General features: G+C 49.4%; 1 protein-coding gene across 1 annotated transcript in view; it reads right to left on the reverse strand.

Annotated features, from left to right (window-relative positions):
- The window catches only part of calcoco2 (calcium binding and coiled-coil domain 2), a 46,964-nt gene that overhangs the window by 15,498 nt on the left and 5,845 nt on the right, over positions 1-25,621 (reverse strand). The window contains exons 5-11 of the mRNA XM_033034774.1: positions 25,335-25,504; positions 21,525-21,683; positions 19,983-20,132; positions 18,229-18,377; positions 17,269-17,338; positions 15,571-15,741; positions 13,272-13,487 (exon numbers count right to left, since the gene is read on the reverse strand). Of these exons, the coding sequence (XP_032890665.1) occupies positions 13,272-13,487; positions 15,571-15,741; positions 17,269-17,338; positions 18,229-18,377; positions 19,983-20,132; positions 21,525-21,683; positions 25,335-25,504 (1,085 nt within the window). The remainder of the gene's footprint in view (positions 1-13,271; positions 13,488-15,570; positions 15,742-17,268; positions 17,339-18,228; positions 18,378-19,982; positions 20,133-21,524; positions 21,684-25,334; positions 25,505-25,621) is intronic.

The raw sequence follows: 25,621 nt of genomic DNA on the forward strand, positions 1-25,621 counted from the left end.
CATCCTCGTAAATCTTCTCTGTACTTTCCAACTCGAAACACTTTCTTACCTTTTGACTATTGATCGAAGGATACAGCACGGAAACAGGCCCTTTAGCCCACCGAGCCCAAGCCAACCATCCATCACCCGTTTATACCAGTTCTATGTTAGCCCACTTTCACATCCTACATTGTAGGAGCAATTTACAGAGGGCCAACAAAACCCGCACGTCATTGGGATATGGAAGGAAACCGGAGCACCCGGAGAAAACCCACGTGGTCCCAGAGAGAATGTACAAACTCCGTACAGACAGCACCTGTAGTCAGGATCGAACCCGGGTTCCTGGTGCTGTGAGGCAGCAACTCTACCGCTCATTGTGCCAACTAGGTTGACATTTACACCGTGTAGTTACTTTGACTCTAAATGTACAGTTTACTTATAACTACTAAAATAAACAGTTTATTCCTCTTCAGCTTGCGGGTATCACTGATAAGGCAGCTATTTAATACGTGTCCCGTATTGCCCTGGTGACCTTGACCAGTGCGGCCCTGCCAGGGGAGGTGTGCTCAGCGCTGATGGGGAGGGAGTTAAAGGATTTAATTCCAGACACAATGATGTAACAGCGAGACATTTCCAAGGCACGATGGTGTGTTGCTTTAGTTTAGTTTAGTGATACACTGCGGACACAGGCCCTTCGGCCCACTGAGTCCGCCCCGCCCAGCGATTCCCGTACACTAACACTATCCCACACAATTCACAACTTTTACCCAAGCCGATTACCCTACAAACCTGTACGTCTTTGGAGAGTGGGAGGAAACCGGAGCTCCCGGGGCGAAAACCCACACAGTCACTCGGAGGTTGCAAATGTCTCATAAAACCTGCACCCCGTGTGAGCAGTCTAGCGAGGTGGAGCATCTTTCTCTTCTGGAGAGAGCCTGGCACAGAGTTGTGATCAATGGGGCCGTGAGTGGCAGCCAGTCCATTGAGGCAGCTCTCTCACAGTCTCGCTGTGCAGGCCACCTGAAACACTCGGCCCACTGTGAAGTTCACAACGTTCACAAATTCACGACAGTGTAAAGCCATTCCCATCGGCCAATGGATCAATAACCGGAGGCAAAGATTTCAGGTAAGCCTCAAAGGACACAGAAGGCACAAGGAGAAGTTGTGAATTTGTGGAATTCCCTGCCACAGAGGGCAGCGGAGGCCAAATCATTGGATGGATTTAAGAGAGAGTTAGGGGCTAGTGGAATCAAGGGATATGGGGGGAGAAGGCAGGCACGGGTTATTGGTTGGGGACAATCAGCCATGATCACAATGAATGGCGGTGCTGGCTCGAAAGGCCGAATGGCCTCCTCCTGCACCTATTTTCTATCTTTCTATCAATTAAAAGCAACGAGTGGCTGGGATCTGGAGCACCTTGTTTAAAGGACGACAGCAGCAGATTCAAAAAAAAGAACAGACAAAAATAAAATGGCTGATAATGGCAAATGCGTAGGGCATCCAGCCAGCCAAGTGCTAGGATTGGAGATGAGGTCATGAGTGATACCAGTAGAATTAGGCCATTCGGCCCATCAAGTCTACTCCGCCATTCAATCATGGCAGATCTATATCTCCCTCCTAACCCCATTCTCCTCCATTCTCCCCCTAATCCCATTCTTCTCTCCATAGGTTGGGGCGAAACTAATTAGAAAACTCTTCCAAAGGAGCCTAAATATGAAAAGGCCGAATGGCCACGTTCTGTGCCTCGAGGCTGCATCGGCTCTTAGGACCATTTGTCTTATGGACATAGACACCACTAACCATCAGCATCTCGTTTATAAATCTTCACTCACCACAGCCTCCAACCTGTCGCCACGCTTTGTTCTTATTTCAGCTAACTCAGTCCCTGGCTGTTGCATAGTCAACCCCACTGAACTCGCTTCTTCTCATGGGGCAGAAAGCACAGGGTAAAGAAACAAAGACCAGGAGACAGTTTGTAGAGTATACGCTTACATCGCTACAGATTGCCACTCTAGCATGTGCAAATCTACTGCAAATTTGGTCATTTTTAATCCGTCTTTTGCAAGATCCACAATCTCACAAAAGGATTGTGGATCTTTGCAGTCTCTACCTAGTTTTAATATGTGTATTTAAAGCATCTAAGACTACAGGAACCTATGATTAGGGGGATTGGGTGTTAGTAGGGAGCAGGTGGGAACAAGATCTATCTCATTGCTCCACACACACCACACCCGTTTAGTTTAGTTTGGAGACACAGTGTGGAAACAGGCCCTTCGGCCCACTGAGTCCATGCGATCACACATCAGTTCTGTCAGCAGTTCTACCTGACGCGCTGGGGACAATTTACAGAAGCCAATTAACCTACAAACCTGCACTCTTTGCAATGTGGGAGGAAACCGGAGATCCCGGTGGTCACAGGGAGAACGTGCAAACTCCGTACAGATAGCACCAGTGGTCAGGATCGAACCCGGGCCTCTGGTGCTGTAAGGCAGCAACTCTACCGCTGCGCCACCGTGCCGTTTCTTGGGCCGATACAATGTGAGAAAGGCAGGGAAAGCTGACAGAGCTCAGCATGACTGGAGCTGCCGTCTTTTAGGCGAGATTTTAAAATATATTGGGGATTAAAGATCCTTCTGGTATGTTGTCCGTCAGCAGCAGTGAACCGGGAAACCGGAGCACCCGGGGGAAACCCACCTGGTCCCCAGCTCCACACAGGCAGCACTGATGGTCAGGATTGAACCTGGGCCACTGTAGCTGTGAGGCAGTCGCTCTGCCAGCTGCGGCACTGTGACACCCATGCTTGCGGTATTTACAGGCCTGCAGCCCGAGTCTTAAAATGGATCAGGCATTGCACAGAGAACTGTGCAATACTGCATGCAGTACCAGGCTGCTGCATTAGGGGTCCTCAGTGAGCTAAGTAGCACAGCTACAACATGAACACAAGACACATCAAGCTGGTGTAACCCAGCGGCTCAGGCAGGAGATGTCAGACTGGAGAAAGGGAATAGGTGATGCTTCGGGTTGAGTTACTTTGTCAGACTGGATTAACACAACAGTATTTCGGCACAGCTGTCTATTCACACAGACAGAGACACAGAGACGGGCACACACAGACACGCACACACACAGACACGCACACACACAGACACGCACACACACAGACACGCACACACACAGACACGCACACACACAGACACGCACACACAGACACGCACACACAGACACGCACACACAGACACGCACACACAGACACGCACACACAGACACGCACACACAGGCACGCACACACAGGCACGCACACACACACGCACACGCACACACAGACACGCACACACACAGACACGCACACACAGACACGCACACACACACGCAGACACGCACACACACAGACACGCACACACAGACACGCACACACAGACACGCGCACACAGGCACGCGCACACACAGGCACGCACACACAGACACGCACACAGACAGGCACACACAGACACGCGCACACAGACACGCGCACACAGACACGCGCACACACGCACTCACAGACACGCACACAGACACGCACACACAGACACGCACACACAGACACGCACACACAGGCACGCGCACACAGGCACGCGCACACACAGGCACGCACACACAGACACGCACACACAGACACGCACACACAGACACGCACACACAGACACGCACACACAGGCACGCGCACACACAGGCACGCACACACAGACACGCACACACAGACACGCACACACAGACACGCACACACAGACACGCACACAGACACGCGCACACAGGCACGCGCACACACAGGCACGCGCACACACAGACACGCACACACAGACACGCACACACAGACACGCACACACAGACACGCGCACACACAGGCACGCGCACACACAGGCACGCGCACACACAGGCACGCGCACACACAGACACGCGCACACACAGACACGCACACACAGACACGCGCACACAGGCACGCGCACACACAGGCACGCGCACACAGGCACGCGCACACACAGACACGCACACACAGACACGCACACACAGACACGCACACACAGACACGCGCACACACAGGCACGCGCACACACAGGCACGCGCACACACAGGCACGCGCACACACAGGCACGCGCACACAGACACGCGCACACACAGACACGCACACACAGACACGCGCACACAGGCACGCGCACACACAGGCACGCGCACACACAGGCACGCGCACACACAGGCACGCACACACACAGGCACGCGCACACACAGGCACGCACACACACAGGCACGCGCACACACAGGCACGCGCACACAGGCACGCGCACACACAGGCACGCGCACACAGGCACGCGCACACACAGGCACGCGCACACAGGCACGCACACACACAGGCACGCGCACACAGGCACTCACACACAGGCACGCGCACACAGGCACGCACACACACAGGCACGCGCACACAGGCACGCGCACACACAGGCACGCACACACACAGGCACGCACACACACAGGCACGCGCACACACAGGCACGCGCACACACAGGCACGCGCACACAGGCACGCGCACACACAGGCACGCGCACACACAGGCACGCGCACACACAGGCACGCGCACACAGGCACGCGCACACAGGCACGCGCACACACAGGCACGCGCACACAGGCACGCGCACACACAGGCACGCGCACACAGGCACGCGCACACAGGCACGCGCACACACAGGCACGCGCACACACAGACGCGCACACACAGACGCGCACACACAGACGCGCACACACTCGCACACACACACACACACAGACGCGCACACACAGACGCGCACACACACAGACACGCGCGCGCACAGACACGCGCGCGCAGACGCACAGATACGCAGACACACGCACAGACACACGCACAGACACACGCACAGACACACGCACAGACACACGCACAGACACACACACACACGCACGCACACAAGCATTAAAATCTGTCGTTATTTAGAATTCTGGAAATCCTAACCTGGCCAATTTATCTAAGATAATGTACTGAAATTTGTAGACATGCTTCACACTGAAGGCAACTTATTTGAAATAATTAATTAAGTCTTTCTCTCTTCCCCCACTGATCATTCCATTTCATTCCAGTCTGAAGTAGAGTCCCGACCCAAATCACCACCTATCCTTTTCCTCCAGAGATGCTGCCTGACCCGCTGAGTTACTCCAGCTTTTTGTGTCTCTCCTTAGTATAAACCAGCATCTGCAGTCCTTGTTTCTACATGTTTCCATTTCTCTACCTGTTTCTGCGTTTTCCGTGATCTCAACAATCTCCTTGAGTGGAGAGCTGCATTTGTTCTTGTCTTCCTGTTGCACAGAAAACAGATACTGGATTTTATTTTTGGAAATTGCAAGAAAGAGCTTGCGATAAAATGTCGAAAACAATTCAGTAAGTTGGGAGGCAGGGAGAGGAGGTCTCGCTAAAATCTTCCCATGAGGTGGCAGATGCCAAGACTGATTGGCCTTGTCAACGGCCAAGTTGGTCACAGAAATTAAAATACTAGTTCCACATTAGTTCTAGCTCCAATTGAATTTAGAATAGATAGATGGAGTCACCAAATTCTGGATCCAATTCATTTTAAATTTAGTTTAGAGATATAGTGCGGAAATTGGCCCTTTGGCCCACCGAGTCCGTGTCGACCAGTGATCCTCGCACACTCATACTATCCTACACACACACTAGGGACAGTTTACAATATTACCAATGCCAATTAACCTGCAAACTTGCACGTCTTTGGAGAGCGGGAGGAAACCGGAGATCCCGGAGGAAACTCGCGTGGTCACGGGGAGAATGTACAAACTCTGTACAGACAGCACCCGTAGTCAGGATTGAACCCGGGTTTCTGGTGCTGTAAGGCAGGAACTTCACCGCTGCACCACTGTGCCGCCTATCATGGTCTTATAAAAGTATACCATGTTTTGGTAATCTCAGTCATTTTAGTTTAGTTTAGAGATTCAGCTTGGAAACAGTATCTTTCACCCATAGAATCCATGCCGACCATCGATCACCTGTTCACACTAGTTCTATGCTATCCCACTCTCTCATCCATTTGCTACGCTGTAGGGACAATTTGCAGAGCAAACAGGCTGTCTTTGGGACTTGGGTAGAAACCGGAGTACCCGGAGGAAACCCACGTGGTTCAATGATACTTTATTGTCACATATCGAGGACAAATCTGATCAAAGTGGCCCCACTGGTTGAACAATGGGAGTGAACAGCACAGGAAAGGCTCCCCTTTCATGCATGGCAAGGCCAGGGTTTCCAATATTAAATTGTAGAAGAATTTACTCTCCACCGGCCCCTCTGAAGAAGCCCAAAATAAAATCACCTGAAAACTTTGTATTTAACAGCAGTATTCCTGAGATTGTGGACTCGATATTGCGAGCAAGTCCCAGAATTGGCAGACTCACTGAACATCTGATCTCAAATCTAACTCTAGCTGTTACTACAATTTCATTATGCATATAAAAGGCATGTTTAAAATTAAACTGGACTGTTGTTTCCCCCTGGAGCTCTCAGGTAGGCTGTTTACTCTCAGACAAAGATCCTAGCTACCTACCAACAATGCTTTCAACTTGTCGATCTGTTTATGCAGTCTCTGGCACTCCTTGTACTTTTGTACATAGCAAGACTTCCCTGTCAGCAGTTTAGCCTTTAAACTTGCAATCTCCTTCTGGATGTGATGGTTTGCAGTGATGCCCCCCTCAGCACAAGCCTATAAGCACAACACACACACACATGGATACATAACTACAGTGTTAGGAGGGCTTCTATAGACAATGTATTATGTGTGGCAATAGGGAGTCTTGAGGCTCAGCCAAAAGTTGTATGCTTTAACGTGGATACACAACATGCTGGAGTAACTCGGTGGGACAGGCAGCATCTCTGGAGAGAAGGGACGGACGACGTTTCAGGCAGAGACCCTTCTTTAATGTGGAACTTACTGGTGCACTCTCTTTGCCTGGATGATAGAATCAAGTTTGTGCTATACAGACACTCCCCGACTTAGGCAATAGGCGACTTACCTAAACAATTCAGCATTCAGTCCCTAGTGCAATCAAGGCATACTGTAATAGCAGATTGTACAATCGCTCAACAAGCCGGCAATGGCGGTGGTGGTTACCCAGAATGCAGCGCACCGCAGAAAGTACCCTGGATGCAGCCGGGCACTAGTGAGACAATGTCAGGGGTTACGGGGAGAAGGCAGGAGAATGGGGTTGAGAAGGAAAGATAGATCAGCCATGATTGAATGGTGGAGTAGACGTGATGAGCCAAATGGCCTAATTCTGCTCCTATCATTTATGAACTTAATGTTCTCAGCGAGATATATGGGGCAGGGGATGGGGATTCGGACCAAAGTCTGACTTATGTGCGGGTTTAATGTTCCCCTTACACCTGTCATGGAGTGCCTGCGTGTAGGCGAGATCACATTACACACACGTTATGTTACTACCTGAGGTTGCAGATATCAGCGGTGGAGTCCGGTTCTCTGGATGCTTTCAAGAGAGAGCTAGATAGGGCTCTTAAAAATAGCGGAGTCAGGGGATATGGGGAGAAGGCAGGAACGGGGTACTGATTGGGGATGATCAGCCATGATTACATTGAATGGCGGTGCTGGCTCGAAGGGCCGAATGGTCTACTCCTGCACCTATTGTCTATTGCCACCTGAAACCTGTACATGTAGGAAGCCACCCGCCATGACAGCAAGCAGAATGCAAGGCTATCAAATCATCATTTCAGTTAGTAACTGCATTTGAGTGAAGAATCCAACACAACACCAATGTGGATAAGACAGAGAAATAAACCACGGTACAACATTTATATTGTGCTCTGCTTTAACCACCTAGAGTTTGGATAAAGTTGTATATAAAGTTCAAGATATTCACTTGATATGGACACAAAGTGGGCCAGGCAGCATCTCTGGAGAATGTGGATAGGTAATGTTTCATCCTTCAGACCTGAAACATCACCTATCCACGTTTTTTTCCAGAGATGCTGCCTGACCCCAGAATTACTCTGGCACATCTTGTGTAAACCAGCCTCTGCAGTTCCTGATAGAGACTGATAGAGAGCATCCTCACCACAGGCATCACGGTGTGGTATGGAAACACCACACAGACAGAGAGGAAGGCTCTGCAAAGAGTCACAAAGACTGCAGAGAGGATTATCAGAACGGAACTCCCCTCCATGGACACAATCTACACACAGCGCTGTCAAAAAAGAGCAGAGAGAATCATCAGAGACACACTACATCCAGCTCACTCCCTGCTCAAACACAAAAACTGCACATACAACCTCAGGCACAGCCGAGCGGACAGCATCGCCACAAACAGAACACGCTTTTTTAAGCGCTTCTTCCCTGCCAGTGAGACTCTTGGCCAAAACAAAATGAACTGATGTCCTGACCTACCTCATAGCATATCATATTATATCATATTATATTGTCTCCTGGGCCTGTGCAATTTACAATGCAATCGACACTTTTATATAGGGTTTGTGCAAGTTACAATGCTCTCACTTTCCCCTTTATATAGGGTTTTAGGCACTTTCTTTTTTTATTTCTAGAGAAGCATATGTTTTTATAGATTATGTGTCTTTCTGTGTGTCTTTTTAATTTGACTTGACTTGACTCTCTGAACAACCGCACAAGAGTTCCTATGTGTGTAAGCACAAATGGCAAATAAAGTTTTGACCTTTGACCTCCTGTTTCAATATTCAGTGGCCAAGACTGTACAGCACGGTATCAGTCCTAATCAATCAACAAGATTTCTTAAAAGTAGACGTACTATTGACTTAGAATCACATGCACTACACCAAAGGCCAAGTAAAGTTGAACTTATTTTAAGATTGCAAACTTACTTACTGTTTGTTTGTAGCCACGCACTTGGGAGTTTGATCAACCTAGCCCAAAATACATTCGGAGCTGCAAACTAGATGATGGATTCAGTGATATCATGAAAAAGCTGGAACCATCACATAGCAAGACCTGTGCTGGAAACTATTTTGAGTACACCGCGGCTTCGACAGGGAGAGGAAATGAAGAAATCCCTCGTGTGGCTTACCAGACGCAGATTCTTCAGCAAACAGACATAAATCTATAATATCAGCCACCCAGCAAGTAACATATTGGCTTCAGATGCAAGGCCATGCATGTAATATGAACCAATGGAACAACTTATCTTCAGGAATTGCAGATTTACACATCAATAAAAGGCCAACTATTGGTCATAATTGTGTATCTTTCAGTCCTGTTTGAAAGGTAGTCCATCAGCATCAAGGATGACTTGCTTCCACTCCTGAGCCTGGTGTTTATTTGGACATATATATTTGACGTACATATTTTGACTGGTATATTTTACTCATTCTGACACCGTGGCAAGTACTAATGGTTGGTGCCAGTGGATGCTAAGTGCTCCCTACACTGTCAGTGTTTGGCCTCTATGCGCTCCAATTTCCCACAAACTCAGTGTGAAGAAGCACAAATCCGATCGGCAGTTGTACAGGGTCTTGGTGAGATCACACCTGGAGTATTGCGTACAGTTTTGGTCTCCTAATCTGAGGAAAGACATTCTTGCCATAGAGGGATTACAGAGAAGGTTCACCAGACTGATTCCTGGGATGGCAGGACTTTCATATGAAGAAAGACTGGATAGACTCGGCTTGTACTCGCTAGAATTTAGAAGATTGAGGGGGGATCTTATAGAAACGTACAAAATTCTTAAGGGGTTGGACAGGCTAGATGCAGGAAGATTGTTCCCGATGTTGGGGAAGTCCAGAACAAGGGGTCACAGTTTAAGGATAAGGGGGAAATCTTTTAGGACCGAGATGAGGAAAACATTTTTCACACAGAGAGTGGTGAATCTCTGGAGTTCTCTGTCACAGAAGGTAGTTGAGGCCAGTTCATTGGCTATATTTAAGAGGGAGTTAGATGTGGCCCTTGTGGCTAAAGGGATCAGGGGGTATGGAGAGAAGGCAGGTACAGGATACTGAGTTGGATGATCAGCCATGATCATATTGAATGGAGGTAGAGACTCGAAGGGCCGAATGGCCTACTCCTGCACCTATTTTCTATGTTTCTATGATCTGATCAGTCTGAAGAAAGGTCTCGACCCAAAACGTCACCTATTCCTTTTCTCCAGAGATGCTGTCTGACCCGCTGGGCTACTCCAGCTTTTTGTGCCCATCTTCAGTTTAATCTGCAGCTCCTTCCTACACATATTCACTGCCAATCCTGGAATCACCGACTCCATTTCGAGTGGTTCACGGACTGGGATTCCCATGAGTTGAAGACAATGTTAACAATTTTATCAGGAGGCTTTGAGAACATCTTGGATGTGTTTTCTGTCCAGCTGGGATCTCTCTTCCACATTAAACATTAGAACAGGGTGCCAATTAAGAGATGGACACAAAGTGCTGGAGTAACTCAGTGAGTCAGGCAGCTTTTAAGAAGATGGATAGGTGACGCTTTGGGTCGGGACCAGTCGGATTGTTGATGGGAGAGGGGGGGTGGGGGGTAAGAGAATGGGAGAAGAATCTGGGAGCGTAAAAAAACAAGGATAAATCGGCAAATTGGGGCCGGCTATAGATGACCCAAGGCATGGAGGTTCCCTGATAGGCTGTTTGTTGGCTGGAGACGGCATGAGCGCAAGAGGGATGCAACGTGGTCAATTGTGGGAGAGGGGGTGGGGCCAGGAGAGGAGGGGGTGGGGCCAGGAGAGGAGGGGGTGGGTGGGGCCAAGGAGAGGAGGGGTGGGGCAGGAGAGGAGGGGTGGGGCCAGGAGAGGAGGGGTGGGGCCAGGAGAGGAGGGGGGGGGGGGCCAGGAGAGGAGGGGGGGGGGGGCCAGGAGAGGAGGGGGGGGGCCAGGCAGGAGAGGAGGGGGGGGGGAGGAGAGCAGTGTTTGTGGAAGTTAGCTAAAATGAGAGAATTCAACATTTATACCGCTGGATTGCAAGCTACCCAAGCGAAATAAGAGGTGCTGTTCCTCCAATATGTGGCCTCACCAGCAATGGAGGAGGCCCAGGACAGAAAGGTCAGGGTGGGAATGGGAAGGGGAGCTGAAGCAGTGAGCAATTTGGGAGATCCGGTAGGCTTTGGCGGACTGCACGCGAGTGTTCGGCGAAACGATCGGCGAGTCTACGCTTTGTCTCGGGGTACAGCAACACTCAATACTGCAGATGAGGTTCGGAAGAGCTTGTGGACCTCTGTCTCACCTGGAAAGACTGTCGGGGTCTCTGGATGGAGGCCGTTTGGGTAGGAAGGGATGAGCGAAAAAAGGGGATGTGGGGGGAATTGTCTCTGCAGAAGGCAGAAAGGGGTGGAGAGGTGATTGGTGGTGGTGGGATCACAATGGAGGTGATGGAAAAGTCAGAAACATAGAAATTAGGTGCAGGAGTAGGCCATTCGGCCCTTCGAGCCTGCACCGCCATTCGATATGATCATGGCTGATCATCCAACTCAGTATCCTGTACCTGCCTTCTCTCCATACCCCCTGATCCCTTTAGCCACAAGGGCCACATCTAACTCCCTCTTAAATATAGCCAATGAACTGGCCTCAACTACCTTCTGTGGTAGAGAATTCCACAGATTCACCACTCTCTGTGTGAAAAATGTTTTCCTCATCTCAGTCCTAAAAGATTTCCCCCTTATCCTTAAACTGTGACCCCTTGTTCTGGACTTCCCCAACATCGGGAACAATCTTCCTGCATCTAGCCTGTCCAACCCCTTAAGAATTTTGTAAGGTTCTATAAGATCCCCCCTCAATCTTCTAAATTCTAGCGAGATGATGATGTGTTGGATGTGGAGGCTGGTGTGGTCCATCCAGCGACCCCGACAGTCTTTCCAGGTGAGACAGAGGCTGGTGGGGTGAACGGCAGGGACCAGGGGAACTATGTCCTCAGTGCATCTGGGGGGGGGGGGCGAGGAAGAGGGACCGCGATCACTAAAGATTGAGGACATCTCAGATGCCCTCATATGGAAACCTCATCTTGGGAGCAGACGCTGTGGAGCTTGGTGTTAAGCCATACGAATTGAGTCCGAGGAAGGCTCTCAACTGGAAATATCACACATTCCTTCTCTCCAGAGATGCTGCCTGACCCGCCGAGTTACTCCAGCATTTTTTTTGTCTATCTTTGGTGTAAACCAGCATCTGCAGTTCCTCCCTACACACATGAATTGTATGGACTTCTAGTGGAGCAGCCAAACCACTAATGACATTGCTGACATTGAGCACTGGCATTCTGACGATGGATTTGGAGAAAGAACGTTGCTGAGGCAGCTTTGGTGGAACCATTCCTTGGCCTCGAGATGCCTGCTATTGCTTCGGTGTTTTGCTAAAGTATTCAGGATCCCCCCCGATTCTCGACAGCTTACGAGAAAGGACCGCGATCTTTGAGCACTCTTTCTATTTGTTGTGGCACAAGGCAGTGTGGAACAGTCACTTGGATTATGCAGAGAATGGGAAATTAGATGAGGTTATCCTGGCATCGTGTTCGGCACAGGCACTGTGGGCCGAAGGGCCTGTCCCTGCGCTGTACTTTTCTAAGGTTCCCTTGATTCTCATGCTGTCCACACACACACACACACACACACGCACTTGGGGCAATTTACTACCGTCAATTACCCTAGTAACCAGCACACCTATTGATATGTGGCAGGATGTCGGTCTGTGTGGAGTTTGTATGTTCGCCGTGACTGCGTGTGCTTTCCCTGGGTGCTCTGGTTTCATTTATACATTTCAAAGACGTGCAAGCTTGTCGGTTAACTGACTTGGGTACAAATTGTAAATTGTCCCTTGTGTGTTGTGTGAGCCAGTCTAACTGGGATCGCTGGTCGGCACGGGCTCGGTGGGCCGAAGGGCCTGTTTCCTAATCTATATCTGTATCTCTAAACAAAACGTACAGGTTAATTGTCTTAGGTAAAAATTGTAAATTGTCCCTAGTGTGTTGGGGATAGCGTTAGTGTACGGGGATTGCTGGTCGGAGCGGACTCGGTCGGCCGAAGGGGTCTATTTCTGCGCTGTATCTCTCTAATCTAATCTCCTAAAGCTACATAGAGAGAGATTGGACAAACTGTACAGTTCCTGTGTGATTCTGCCCACATGCACAGTTCTAAAACTGTATAAAAGTGCGAGACAAATGGAAGGAGTTGCTACCACAACTTCAAGGAGATTGGATACTTTCAGTGAATTCTTGATTGCCTTTACCAGCTACATTAAACAACCCGTGGACATATTTTGAAGTGGTTATCCGGCATCATTACCTCTTTCCTTGAAAAGATTTGGTCGACCGTCTCAAACTTGCTTTTCCAGTGCTGGATCTCCTGCTGGGCCTCAGACAGCTTCTTCTCACTCTGCTGCTGAGCGGCCTGTGCTGCTCTCAGCTCCTCCCTGGTCTGGGCTTGTTGCTGCCGGGACTCTTCGACCTTCTCCTCCATCTCCTTCAGGCACTGCTGGAGCTTCTCCACCTGCTCCTGGAGCTGTCGGTGCAAACAAGAACAGAGGTTACCAGTCAGAGGGGCAGAATTAGGCCATTCGGCCCATTGAGTCTACTCCGCCATTCAATCTTTCCCTCTCAACCCCAATTCTCCTGCCTTCTCCCCAGAATCCAATACCCTTAAAGCTCCTGTCCCACGGTACGAGCTCATTCCAAGAGCTCTCCCGAGTTAAAAAAAAAAATCAAACTCGTGGTAAGCACGGAGAATGAACGTAGCGGGTACGTCGGAGCTCGGGGACGTCTCTTACCGGCTCGTAACGCTAACGGCAGGTACTCGGGAAGACTGGCTAACGGCAGGTAAGCACGGGAAGACTTGTGAAGATTTTTCAACATGATGAAAAATGTCCACGAGAGCCCCGAGTACCGACGAGCGGCCATTACCGTAAATCTCCGAGTTCGAATCAGGGCAAACTCGGGAGAGCTCTTGGAATGAACTCGTACCGTGGGACAGGGCTATTACTAACCAAGAACCTGACAATCTCCCACTTTAACAATACCCACCGACATTGGCCTCCACAGTGAATTCCACAGATTCACCATCCTCTGACTAAATAAATTCCTCCTCATCTCCTTATTAAAGCCATGCCCCTTTACTCTGGTCCTAGATTTTCCCACGTGGAAATATCCTCTCCACATTCACTCAATCCAGGCCTTTCACTATTCGGTAATGTCAAAGAGGTCCCCCCTCCCTCATCCTTCTGAACTCCAGCGAGTACAGACCCAGACAACATTTGATAGGGCTGTCACGGTGGCGCAGCGGTAGAGTTGCTGCCTTACAGCGAATGCAGCGCCGGAGACCCGGGTTCGATCCCGACTACGGGTTCATGCCTGTACGGAATTTGCACGTTTTCCCCGTGACCTGCGTGGGTTTTCCCCGAGATCTTCGGTTTCCTCCCACACTCCAAAGACGTACAGGTTTGTAGGTAAATTGGCTCGGTAAATGTAAAGATTGTCCCCAGTGGGTGTAGGATAGTGTTAATGTGCGGGGATCGCTGGTCAGCGCGGAGCTGGTGGGCCGAAGGGCCTGTTGCCACGCTGTTTCTCTAAAACTAAAAACTACACAGCATAGCTTGAGGGTGAGAAGGCAAATAATAATGGGGCAAATTAATAAAATGACAGAGAGCAGTGGAGGCATATACGATTCTAGCAGTGAATAAGCTTTCAGATAGGCATACTCAGGGAATGGAGGGATATGGATCATGTGAGGCAGAGGAGATTACTTTAACCTGGCATAATGTACAGCATGGACATTGTGGGCTGAAGGGCCTGTTTCTGTGCTGTACTCTTCTATGTTCTAACATGGATAGAGTGGAAGAGGTGATTGTTCGAGAGTAACACAGCATGAAAAACAGGCCCTTCGGCCCAACTTGCCCACACCGGCCAATATGTCTCATCTACACTAGTCCCACCTGCCTGCATTTGGCCCATATCCCATTAACTCCCACTATCCATATACCTGTGTGAATGTACCTGCCTCAACTACCTCCACCGGTAGCTAGTTCCATACACCACCACCCTTGATGTGAAAAAGATACCCCTCAGGTTCCCATTAACTCTTTCCCCCCCCCTCACCTTACACCCTTCTCCTCCTCGATTCCCCTAGTCTGGGCAAGTGATGCGCATCTACCCAATCTATTCCTCTCATGATTTTGTACACCGCTAGAAGATCCTATACATTGACCTTACTGTGAGTAGATAGCGTTAATGTGCGCGGATCGCTGGACATAGCCGACATGAGTATCTCAGCTTTCTAGTGCTTAGTTTTGTCAACATAGAAAATAGGTGCAGGAGGAGGCCATTCGGCCCTTCGAGCCAGCACCGCCATTCATTGCGATCATGGCTGATCGTCCCCAATCATTAACCCGTGCCTGCCTTGTTAAGAGATACAGCATGGATACTTCGACCCACTGAGAAAGCACCGATCATTGATCACTCGTTGACTATCGATTCCTTTACTCTGGGCAAGAGTCTCTGTGCGTCTATTCCCTTCATGAATAAGGTGACAAGGAGAGAGAGGAAGCAGAAGGGACGGTGTTAGGGCAGGGACGAGCTGGGGTAGCGGGTACCTGTTCTATAGCTTTGGCGTTGGAAGCCTTCAGCTCCTCAGACTTGCTCAGGGCTTGGCGCAGCCGACTGATCTCCGCCACGCACTCCTGCTGCAGGCTCTGCACCTCCGCCAACTTCTTCAGATTCTCCTTCAACTTCTCGTTTTCTCTCTTTTGGGTTTCGACGTCAAACTGGCGAGCGAGCAGAAATGGAAAAGAACGACAATTATTCGGCAGAAAATAAAACAAGTTGGAGGACACTGGAATTAGCCTGCCTCTTGAATTAACTTGCCTCCTGTTGGGCAAGTTGGTAGAAATGTTTAACTGTCAGGTGTGTAAGTGTGGCAGGTGTGGAAGTTAAGAGTTGTGCAATGTTCAAGAGCCTGATGGTGTTGATGCAGAGTCTAGGCCCAAAGGGCACAGCCTCAGAATGAAAGGACGTACCTATAGAAAGGAGATGAGGAAATATTGTTTGGGCGGCATGGTGGTGCAACAGTGGAAATGCTGCCTTAAAGTGTTAGAGACCCGGGTTCAATCCTGATTACAGGTACTCGTCTGTACGGAGTTTGCACGTTCTCCCCATGTGCTGCGTGGGTTTTCTCCGGGTGCACAGGTTTCCTCCCACACTCCAAAGACGTACTCGTTTGTAGGTAAACTGGCTTGGTATAACTATAAACTGTCCCTGGTGTGTCGATAGCGTTAATGTGCGGGAATTGCTGGTAGGTGCGGACCTGGTGGGCTGAAGGGCCCGTTTCCGTGCTGCATCCCTAAACTAAACTAGTTTCTTTAGCCGGAGGGTAGTGAATCTGTGGAACTCATTGCTGTCTTTGTGTGTTTTCAAAGTGGAGGTAGATAGGTTCTTGATTAGTAAGGGTGTCGTAGGTTACTGGGAGAAGGAAGAGGGAGAAAGGTTGAGAGAGAAAAATAGATCAGCCATGTTTGAATGGTGGAGTAGATTCGATGGGCCAAATGGCCCAATTATGCTCCTGTCTAACGATCTTACGATGGTTGCTCGGAATTCTCCAATAACATTTCCTGATAGCACGGGTGGTAGCCATTTCTGTACATCAAGGCAGAGCAACCTCATTCTTTGTAAGTTTTCCCTGTAACCTATTCCATCCACATTCCCCATTCAGAACCCACTGCTCACCCACACTCGAGGAACAGTATACAGAAAAGGGCACAAAATGCTGAGTAACTCAGCGGGTCGGGCAGCATCTCTGGAGAACGTGGATAGATGACTCATCTTCAGATTGATTGACTGGGGGAAGGGGGGTGGGGGGGAGAAAGCTGGAAGAAAGGAGGGGGCAGGACAAAAGGTTCTGAAATGATCAGAATAGGAGGTGGACAAAAGTGCTGGAGAAACTCAGCGGGTGCAGCAGCATCTAAGGAGCGAAGGAAATAGGCAACGTTTCGGGCCGAAACCCTTCTTCAGGCTGAACAGGGTCTAGTACATTGTGCGTCTTTTCTTCATTTACCAAGATTAACTCTTGCTGGCTTTCCAGGATGTCGTTGGAGCAAAATTCCCATTTTCCTTGCATCCTGCAGAAGGGAACTTGGAAGTTGGGAACAGATGTGTTCAGGGGAGGTTCTCACTGTCTATCCCATCTACATCTCTTGCTATGTTATAACCATCAGTCTCAGTCAATGTTCCCCCAATCTCTCCCACATGCAGTAGGCTGTCAACACAAGCCAGTGCCCGGATGTTAATGGCCTTACCCGAACTAGTTCGAGGTTCTCTTGTGCAGCTTTCAACTCGCTCGCGGTCTTATTCTTTACTTCCGTCAAACTGCAAATCAAAGCGCCAAAAATATATAAAAGTCAAAATACATGTCGCCAAATTCTGTTTGCATAAAATGCAAGAACATTCACAATTATTTGTTGAATATTGCCATTCACCCCTAATGTTTTCCATCTGATTCCACTTTGGGCCAGTGCAACCCAAACTCAACCAAAGGTGAACATCTATTCAAAGAGTCGAGATCCCAGCAACAGTGTGACTTGTTTAATTCCTCTGAAGAGATCTTCCATGCGAAGATGCGGGGGGGGGGGTCGGGGGAGGGAGTATGACAGTACGATTCCTCCTCATGTCCCGCATGGAGGGAGAAGTTAAAAGTCAACCTTTACCCTTTTTATGCCCCTGTCCCACTTAGGAAAGCTGAACGGAAACCTCTGGAGACTTTGTGCCCCACCCAAGGTTTCCGTGCGGTTCCCGGAGGTTTTTGTCAGTCTCCCTACCTGCTTGCACTACCTGCAACCTCCGGCAACCACCTGCAACCTCTGGGAACTGCACGGAAACCTTGGGTGGGGCGCAAAGTCTCCAGAGGTTTCCGTTCAGCTTTCCTAAGTGGGACGGGGGCATTACTTATCGCCGAAAGAAATTCTCGTAAGTGGGACAGGCCCTTTACCCTTACTTATCCCGGTGTCTCCCACTCCCCCAACTCTCAGTCTCAAGAAGGGTCTCGACCCGAAACGTCATCCATTCCTTCTATGCTGCCGGTCCCGCTGAGTTACTCCAGTATTTTGTGTCTTTCTGATAAAGCAAGCCATCGGTCGCAGTGGTAATCTTCCTCTGTGGTGCTCCCTCTATATTGTAACAGCCCCTCATTGTCTGCACATACTTTGAGATGCCCCCACACAGTGAAAGGTGCCAGAACAATGAACTCCATTCCCTTTTACCTTGTCAACTCTGTCTCCTTTGCACTGATTTCCACTTTGAGACGCTTGCTTTCTTGCTGGAGTTGTTTCAGTTTCTCCACAGCTTTCTCATGTTTCTGCTTCAGTTGCTCAAGAGACGCTTGTGATGTCTCCATCTTTGCCAGCAAGCTCTTAGAAAGGAAAGGAAGCGGAGCTGATAAGCACGTATCAACGTTCTGCCCAAATCACTGTCTAAATCCTCAGGCTCTGCTCAATAACAAGTGTGAGACCAGGGGCTCAAAGGGCCAGCTTGATACTTCCACAACTGCAGGGACAATAAGTACAGGCTATGGAAGGTTGATGGTCGTTCAGAGATATAGCATGGAAATGCCCTTCGGCCCACTGAGTCCATGCATCCCATTGTTCACACATTAGTTCTCTGTCACATCCACTCCCCACGCATTAGGGACAATTGATGGAGGCCAATTAACCTACAAACCCACACATTTTATTTCATTCCCCTTACATGTTTTTCCTCTACCTGCTAAATTTTTATAAGGTGTCCTTGAGACTCTTGAAAGGCGCCCATAAATAAAATTTATTATTATTATTATTATCTTTGTGATGTGGTGTGAAACCGGGACACCCAGAGGAAACCCACGTGGTCACAGGGAGAACGTGCAAACTCCACACAGATATCACCCAAGTTCCGGTCCGCACACCCGGGCCTCCAGTGATGTGGGGAAGCGGCTCCACCAGCTGTGCCCACCCAATGTACCAGCTGTGCCCACCCCATGTACCCAGCTGTGCCCACCCCATGTACCAGCTGTGCCCACCCCATGTACCAGCTGTGCCTACCCCATGTACCCAGCTGTGCCCACCCAATGTACCAGCTGTGCCCACCCCATGTACCAGCTGTGCCCACCCCATGTACCAGCTGTGCCTACCCCATGTACCCAGCTGTGCCCACCCAATGTACCAGCTGTGCCCACCCCATGTACCAGCTGTGCCCACCCCATGTACCCAGCTGTGCCACCCCATGTACCCAGCTGTGCCACCCCATGTACCCAGCTGTGCCACCCCATGTACCAGCTGTGCCCACCCCATGTAATTAGATGTAGACACTCTGCGACCTCTGCAGATCCTTGTGCAAGTCAGAAACGGAGGTGCTACAGCACACAAGTACATTTACTGTTCAACGCGGAGACCACGGGGGAGCTCCAAGGTGGAGACCACGGGGGGGAGGAGCTCCAAGGTGGAGACCACGGGGGGGAGGAGCTCCAAGGTGGAGACCACGGGGGGGAGGAGCTCCAAGGTGGAGACCACGGGGGGGAGGAGCTCCAAGGTGGAGACCACGGGGGGAGGAGCTCCAAGGTGGCGACCGCAGGGGGAGGAGCTCCAAGGTGGCGACCGCAGGGGGAGGAGCTCCAAGGTGGAGACCGCGGGGGATGGAGGAGCTCCAAGGTGGAGACCGCGGGGGATGGAGGTGCTCACGAGGCAGAGACCACGGGGGATGGATGAGCTCCGAGGCTGAGACCACTGTGGGGGCTCCAACATGGAGGGAGCATCCACGAGGACAGCTGACTGGCTTGCAGAAACAGCCGCATGCGAAGGTGCGAGCGCACTCAGATATGACGCAGCTGGCTTCAAGAATTGTTTTCGCGAGTGCGAGGTTGTGCACCTCCGGGAGTGCCTGTATTTGCAAATTCCCAAGCCTAATGAACACAGTGAGCAGATTCCAGGGAGTCTGAAATTGTTACCTTTATAGATGGCAACAAGTGACATTGCAGGTTTACCTTGTGTTCCTTCTGCAGGTTGAAACATGCAGTCTCTTTCTCAGTCAGATTCTTTCTCAGGTGCTCTGCCTTTTCATTCTGGGCTTTCATTTCCAACTCGCTCTTCACCTTCTGTTCCAGTGTTTGCTTTTCAAGTGCTGTCACCTCCTTCTGTTGTGGACAAGAAATTTAAGTGGGTGAGGGGGGGGGGTGGGCGAGGCGAGGTGCGTGATGGAGAGAATGCAAAAGTAATCATGTCCACACTAAGAATGATATCAACATACCATCAGCTAAACACCTGGAACTACAGCACAAAACACACAGATGCTACCTGACCTGAAGGAATATTTTTTATTTCAGGATTCACACATCTGTTTTTGTTTGCTCCCAAATGGCCTGGATCTAATCCTCTGACACATTCCCATCGTCCTAGAGTAGAGGCATAGTCATACAACATGGAAACATGCCCTTCAGCCCAACTCATCCATGCCGACCAAAATGCCCCAAATACTGTAAACGAGTGCCATTCACCTGTGTTAGTCCCATATCCCTCTATACCTTTACTACGCGTGTACCTGTCCAAATGTTGTTAGAGCACCTGCCTTGACTATCGCCTCTGGCAGTGCGTTCCGTATACCTGTAACCCTCTGTGTGAAAAAGTTGCCATTCAGATTCCCATTAAATGTTTCCCCTCTCACCTTAAACCTGTGTCCTCTCCTTGATTCCCCTACCCTGGCTAAAAGACTATGTGCAGTTACCCGATCGATCCTCCTCATTACCCTATACACCCTTTGTAAGATCACCTCTTAACCTCCTACACTCCAAGGAATAAAGTCCCAGTTTGCCCAACCTCTCCCTGTAGCTCAGGCCTTCAAGTCCTGTCAACATCCTTATGCATCTGTCCCACTTAGGAAACCTGAACGGAAACCTCTGGAGGCTTTGCGCCCCACCCAAGGTTTCCGTGCAGTTCCTGGAGGTTTTTTTCAGTCTCCCTAATGGTCGAAAGTGGTTTCCGCTTCTTCTATGTTCCGGCGAGTATTTCAAAACATTCAAAACCGGCCGCGACTAAAAATAGGTTGCCGTTTTAAAAATCGGTAATTTTTTAGTCGAAGCCGGTTGTGATGCTAGTTGAAGGTGGTTGCCGGAGGTTGCCGGAGGTTGCAGGTGGTTGCCGGAGGTTGCAGGTGGTTGCCGGAGGTTGCAGTTGGTTGCCGGAGGTTGCAGGTAGTGGAAGGTCTTACCTTAGTGGAAGATATTTGAGAGCATCGCAACCGGCTTTGACAAAAAAAATTACCAATTTTTAAAACGGCAACCTATTTTTACTCGCGGCCGGTTTAGAATTTTTTGAAATAATCGCCGGAACATGAAAGAAGCGGAAACCACATTCGACCATTAGGGAGACTGACAAAAACCTCCGGGAACCGCACGGAAACCTTGGGTGGGGCGCAAAGTCTCCAGAGGTTTCCGTTCAGGATTCCTAAGTGGGACAGGGGCATTAACATCTAACAGAATGAACAAGATATTTGAGAGCAAGGTTAAGCAACCCAATTGGAGTGACTGTACCTTATTTATCTCCAGTGCTGTAAAATGTTCCTCCTTTTCCTTCGCTGCCTGGGTTTCAAGCTCTTTGATCTTTTCCTTCAAGGTGGCATTTTCCACTACCAACTTCAGATTGTTCTCCTTCAGCTCAATTTTCTCCCGTTCCGTTTCTTCTTGTTTCTCCTGTTGCAGGAGGAATTAAATTTTTTTAAAAAGGAGACAAAACGTCAGGCAGACTGGAGAACGAGGGGAGAAGGCAGATGCTTCAGCGGCCTCTCTCAAAACCAGAGTTACTCGAGCTAACAATAGACAATAGAAAATAGGTGCAGGAGTTGGCCATTCGGCCCTTCGAGCCAGCACCACCATTCACTGTGATCATGGCTGATCTTCCACAATCAGTACCCCGTTCCTGCCTTCTCCCCATATCCCTATTCTCCACTATCTTTAAGAGCTCTATCTAACTCTCTCTTGAAAGCAGCCAGAGAATTGGCCTCCACTGCCTTCTGAGGCAGAGAATTCCACAGATTCACAACCCTCTGGGTGAAAACGTTTTTCATCATCTCCGTTCTAAATGGCCTACCCCTTATTCTTAAACTGTGGCCCCTCGTTCTGGATTCCAACATTGGGAGCATGTTACCTGCCTCTAGCGTGTCCAATCCCTTAATAATCTTATATGTTTCAATAAGATCCCCTCTCATCCGTCTAAATTCCAGTGTAAACAAGCCCAGTCGCTCCATTCTTGCAACATATGACAGTCCCGCCATCCCGGGAATTAACCTCGTGAACCCATGCTGCACTCCCTCAATTGCAAGAATGTACTTCCTCAAATTTGGAGACCAAAACTGCACACAATACTCCAGGTGTGGTCTCACCAGGGCCCTGTACAGTGAAGAAATCTAGTGGCGTGTTGGCCTTCATAACAAGAGGAGTTAAGTATAGGAGCAAAGAGGTCCTTCTGCAGTTGTACAGGGCCCTAGTGAGACCACACCTGGAGTATTGTGTGCGGGTTAGGCAGCACCTGTGAAGGGAATGGACAGGCAACGTTTCGGGTTGGGACACCTCCTTGACATTGGGTTTTCCTGTTTGATGCCTGCACTGAAGTAATAATTGCTTATTATTGATTTCACTTTCCAGTAATTAAGTGCAGATAATTCACAGAAAATAATTCACCAAGCATAGAATTAAGACTAGTTCACTAGTGTCCAGCGCGGCTACATGCTCTGTGTGCAAGTCAACTCTCATTCCTTAAAATGATCACTTAATAACTTCCTGCTAAATATCTACCCAATTTAATGCTTTACCCCAGACCATTCATTCCCAGCCAATATGTTTTCACCCAAGCTCGTGGGAGTGTGGACCTTTCTGCTTGGTGAGGTGCATTGGAACATTTTCCTCACAGAGGGCGGTCCTCTACCTTGGAGAATCGAGAAGGTTCGGGCATAGAGGTATTTTAAACAAGTAGATATATTTCTGAAATATTAATAAATTGAGGGATCCTGAGGACACTGATGCAGATGAAGCTGGAGGTACATCAGCCATGAGCACATTGAACAGTGGGACAGACTCGAGTGATTTACTCCTGTTCCTACATTTTTCTCTGACGTACACCCTGACTTTCAGTTTCTCACTGGCTCTTCGGGCCTGTTTTAGTTTAGTGGAGTTTAGTTTAGAGATACAGCGCGGAAACAGGCCCTTCGGCCCACCGAGTCTACCCCAACCAGCGATCCCTGCACATTAACACTGTTCTACACACACCAAGGACAATTTACACTTATACCAAGCCAATTAACCTACAAACCTGGTAGACACAAAATTGTGGAGAGTCAGTCAGCGGGTCAGGCAGCATCTCTTGGAGAGAAGAAAAACCACCCACTCCTTCTCGCCAGAGATGCTGCCTGACCCGCTGAGTCACTCCAGCATTTTGTGTCTACCTTCGATTTAAACCAGCATCTGCAGTTCTTCAAGCCTGCACGTCTTTGGAGTGTGGGAGGGAATCGAAGATCTCGGAGACAACCCACGCGGTCACGGGGAGAACGAACAAACTCCGTGCAGACAGCACCCGTAGTGAGGATGGAACCTGGGTCTCCTGGCGCTGTGAAGCAGCAACTCTACCGCTGCGCCACCGTGTCTGTTGCAAAGTGGACGGCGTTTCACTGTCAGGGATGGGCTAGACTTACAGCTCCATTTCATAGAAACATAGAAAATAGGTGCAGGAGTAGGCCATTCGGCCCTTCGAGACTGCACCGCCATTCAATATGATCATGGCTGATCACCCAACTCAGTATCCTGTACCTGCCTTCTCTCCATACCCCCTGATCCCTTTGGCCTCAAGGGCCACATCTAACTCCCTCTTAAATATAGCCAATGAACTGGCCTCAACTACCTTCTGTGGCAGAGAATTCCACAGATTCACCACTCTCTGTGCGAAAAATGATTTTCTCATCTCGGTCCTAAAAGACTTCCCTCTTATCCTTAAACTGTGACCCCTAGTTCTGGACTTCCCAAACATCAGGAATAATCTTCCTGCATCTAGCCTGTCCATTTTAAAGGGGCTGTTCAGCTAGCAGTATGAAAATGGAGATAAGAATGTCCCCCCCCACCCCCACCCCCCACCATAACATTCCAGCATTCCCAGGTCTTTTTTTTTTATTGGAGCAAGAAAAAAAGGCTGGGAGGAACAGCACTGTCAGCATTCCAGAATGCTGGACGGTGAAAGGACTGCCTAATAACATCTGGCTGTAGAACGCATACTCGGGGGTCACAGATAAAGGAATAGCAGACCAGGGCTCGCTTTTATGAGCATTACTGATTTAAAACATTTGCAACTTAGATTCCTAGATAAAAGTGTAACCACAGCTCACAGTCACACCGAGAAACCCTGCAGCCGCACCTAACTTTTGGAAAATGTCAAAATATAAACCCCTGCCTCTTAAAACCCATCCAGCAAACTTCAGCCGTGCTTGCCAGGAGACTTGTGAAAAGACGAACTGTATCGAAATCAACCCGAAAAGCAATACGACTTTAATCGAGGCAGGAGGCAGGAGCAGCACAAACACTGGCATTTCACAGTTCCTTGACTCTGGCGTTATTCAGAACTGTCACAGCCAACCCCTGACACCAATTCGATTACCACCCACAATTCCACTAAAATACATTTAATTTAGTTTAGAGATACAGAGCAGAAACAGGCCCTTCGACCCACCGAGTCTGCACCGACCAGCGATCCCCGCACACTAACATTATCCTACACACATTAGGCACAGTTTACAATTTTACCAAAGCCAATTAGCCTACAAATCTGCAGGTCTTTGGAGTGTGGGATGAAACCAGAGCGCCCGGAGAAAACCCACGCAGGTCATGGCCCTCGATAAAACCCTCTGGTCCTAGACTCTCCCACTAGTGGAAACATCCTCTCCACATCTACTCGATACAGCCCTTTCACTATTCGGAATCAAACCCGTATCTCTTGGCGCTGTGCTTAGAACGGAGACGAGGAAACACTTTTTCTCACAGAGAGTGGCGAGTCTGTGGAATTCTCTGCCTCAGAGGGCGGTGGAGGCAGGCTCTCTGGATGCTTTCAAGAGAGAGCTAGATAGGGCTCTTAAAAAATAGCGGAGTCAGGGGATACGGGGAGAAGGCAGGAACGGGGTACTGATTGTGGATGATCAGCCATGATCACATTGAATGGCGGTGCTGGCTCGAAGGGCCGAATGGCCTCTACTCCTGCACCTATTGTCTATTGCCTAGTGTGAGGCAGCGGCCCCACCCGCCGCGCCACTGAGCCTACGTGGACAACTGAGAAAAGGAGGATGTGCTTTGAAAGAAATATCTCACTTGTGTGGTGATGATGAGCATCTCTTGAGAAGAGTCACTGTCCAGCCGTTCAGATGTGCTGTGGCCCATTAGCCGGAAACCAAAGGGTGTGCTGGCCCCACGGATTTCACCCTTCTGCGTGACGTAGCAAAACTGGTAGAAGTCATTTTCATCCTTTGGAAGATAGTAAGCTGGGAAAAAAAACAAAATAACACAGACGTTGGCATGATTAGTTTTATTGGTTACGGTCTCCATCACAAGATGCATGAAACATAGAAACTAGGTGCAGGAGGAGGCCATTCGGCCCT

The sequence above is a fragment of the Amblyraja radiata genome, chromosome 16 (assembly GCF_010909765.2).
Source record: "Amblyraja radiata isolate CabotCenter1 chromosome 16, sAmbRad1.1.pri, whole genome shotgun sequence".
Lineage (NCBI taxonomy): Eukaryota > Metazoa > Chordata > Chondrichthyes > Rajiformes > Rajidae > Amblyraja > Amblyraja radiata.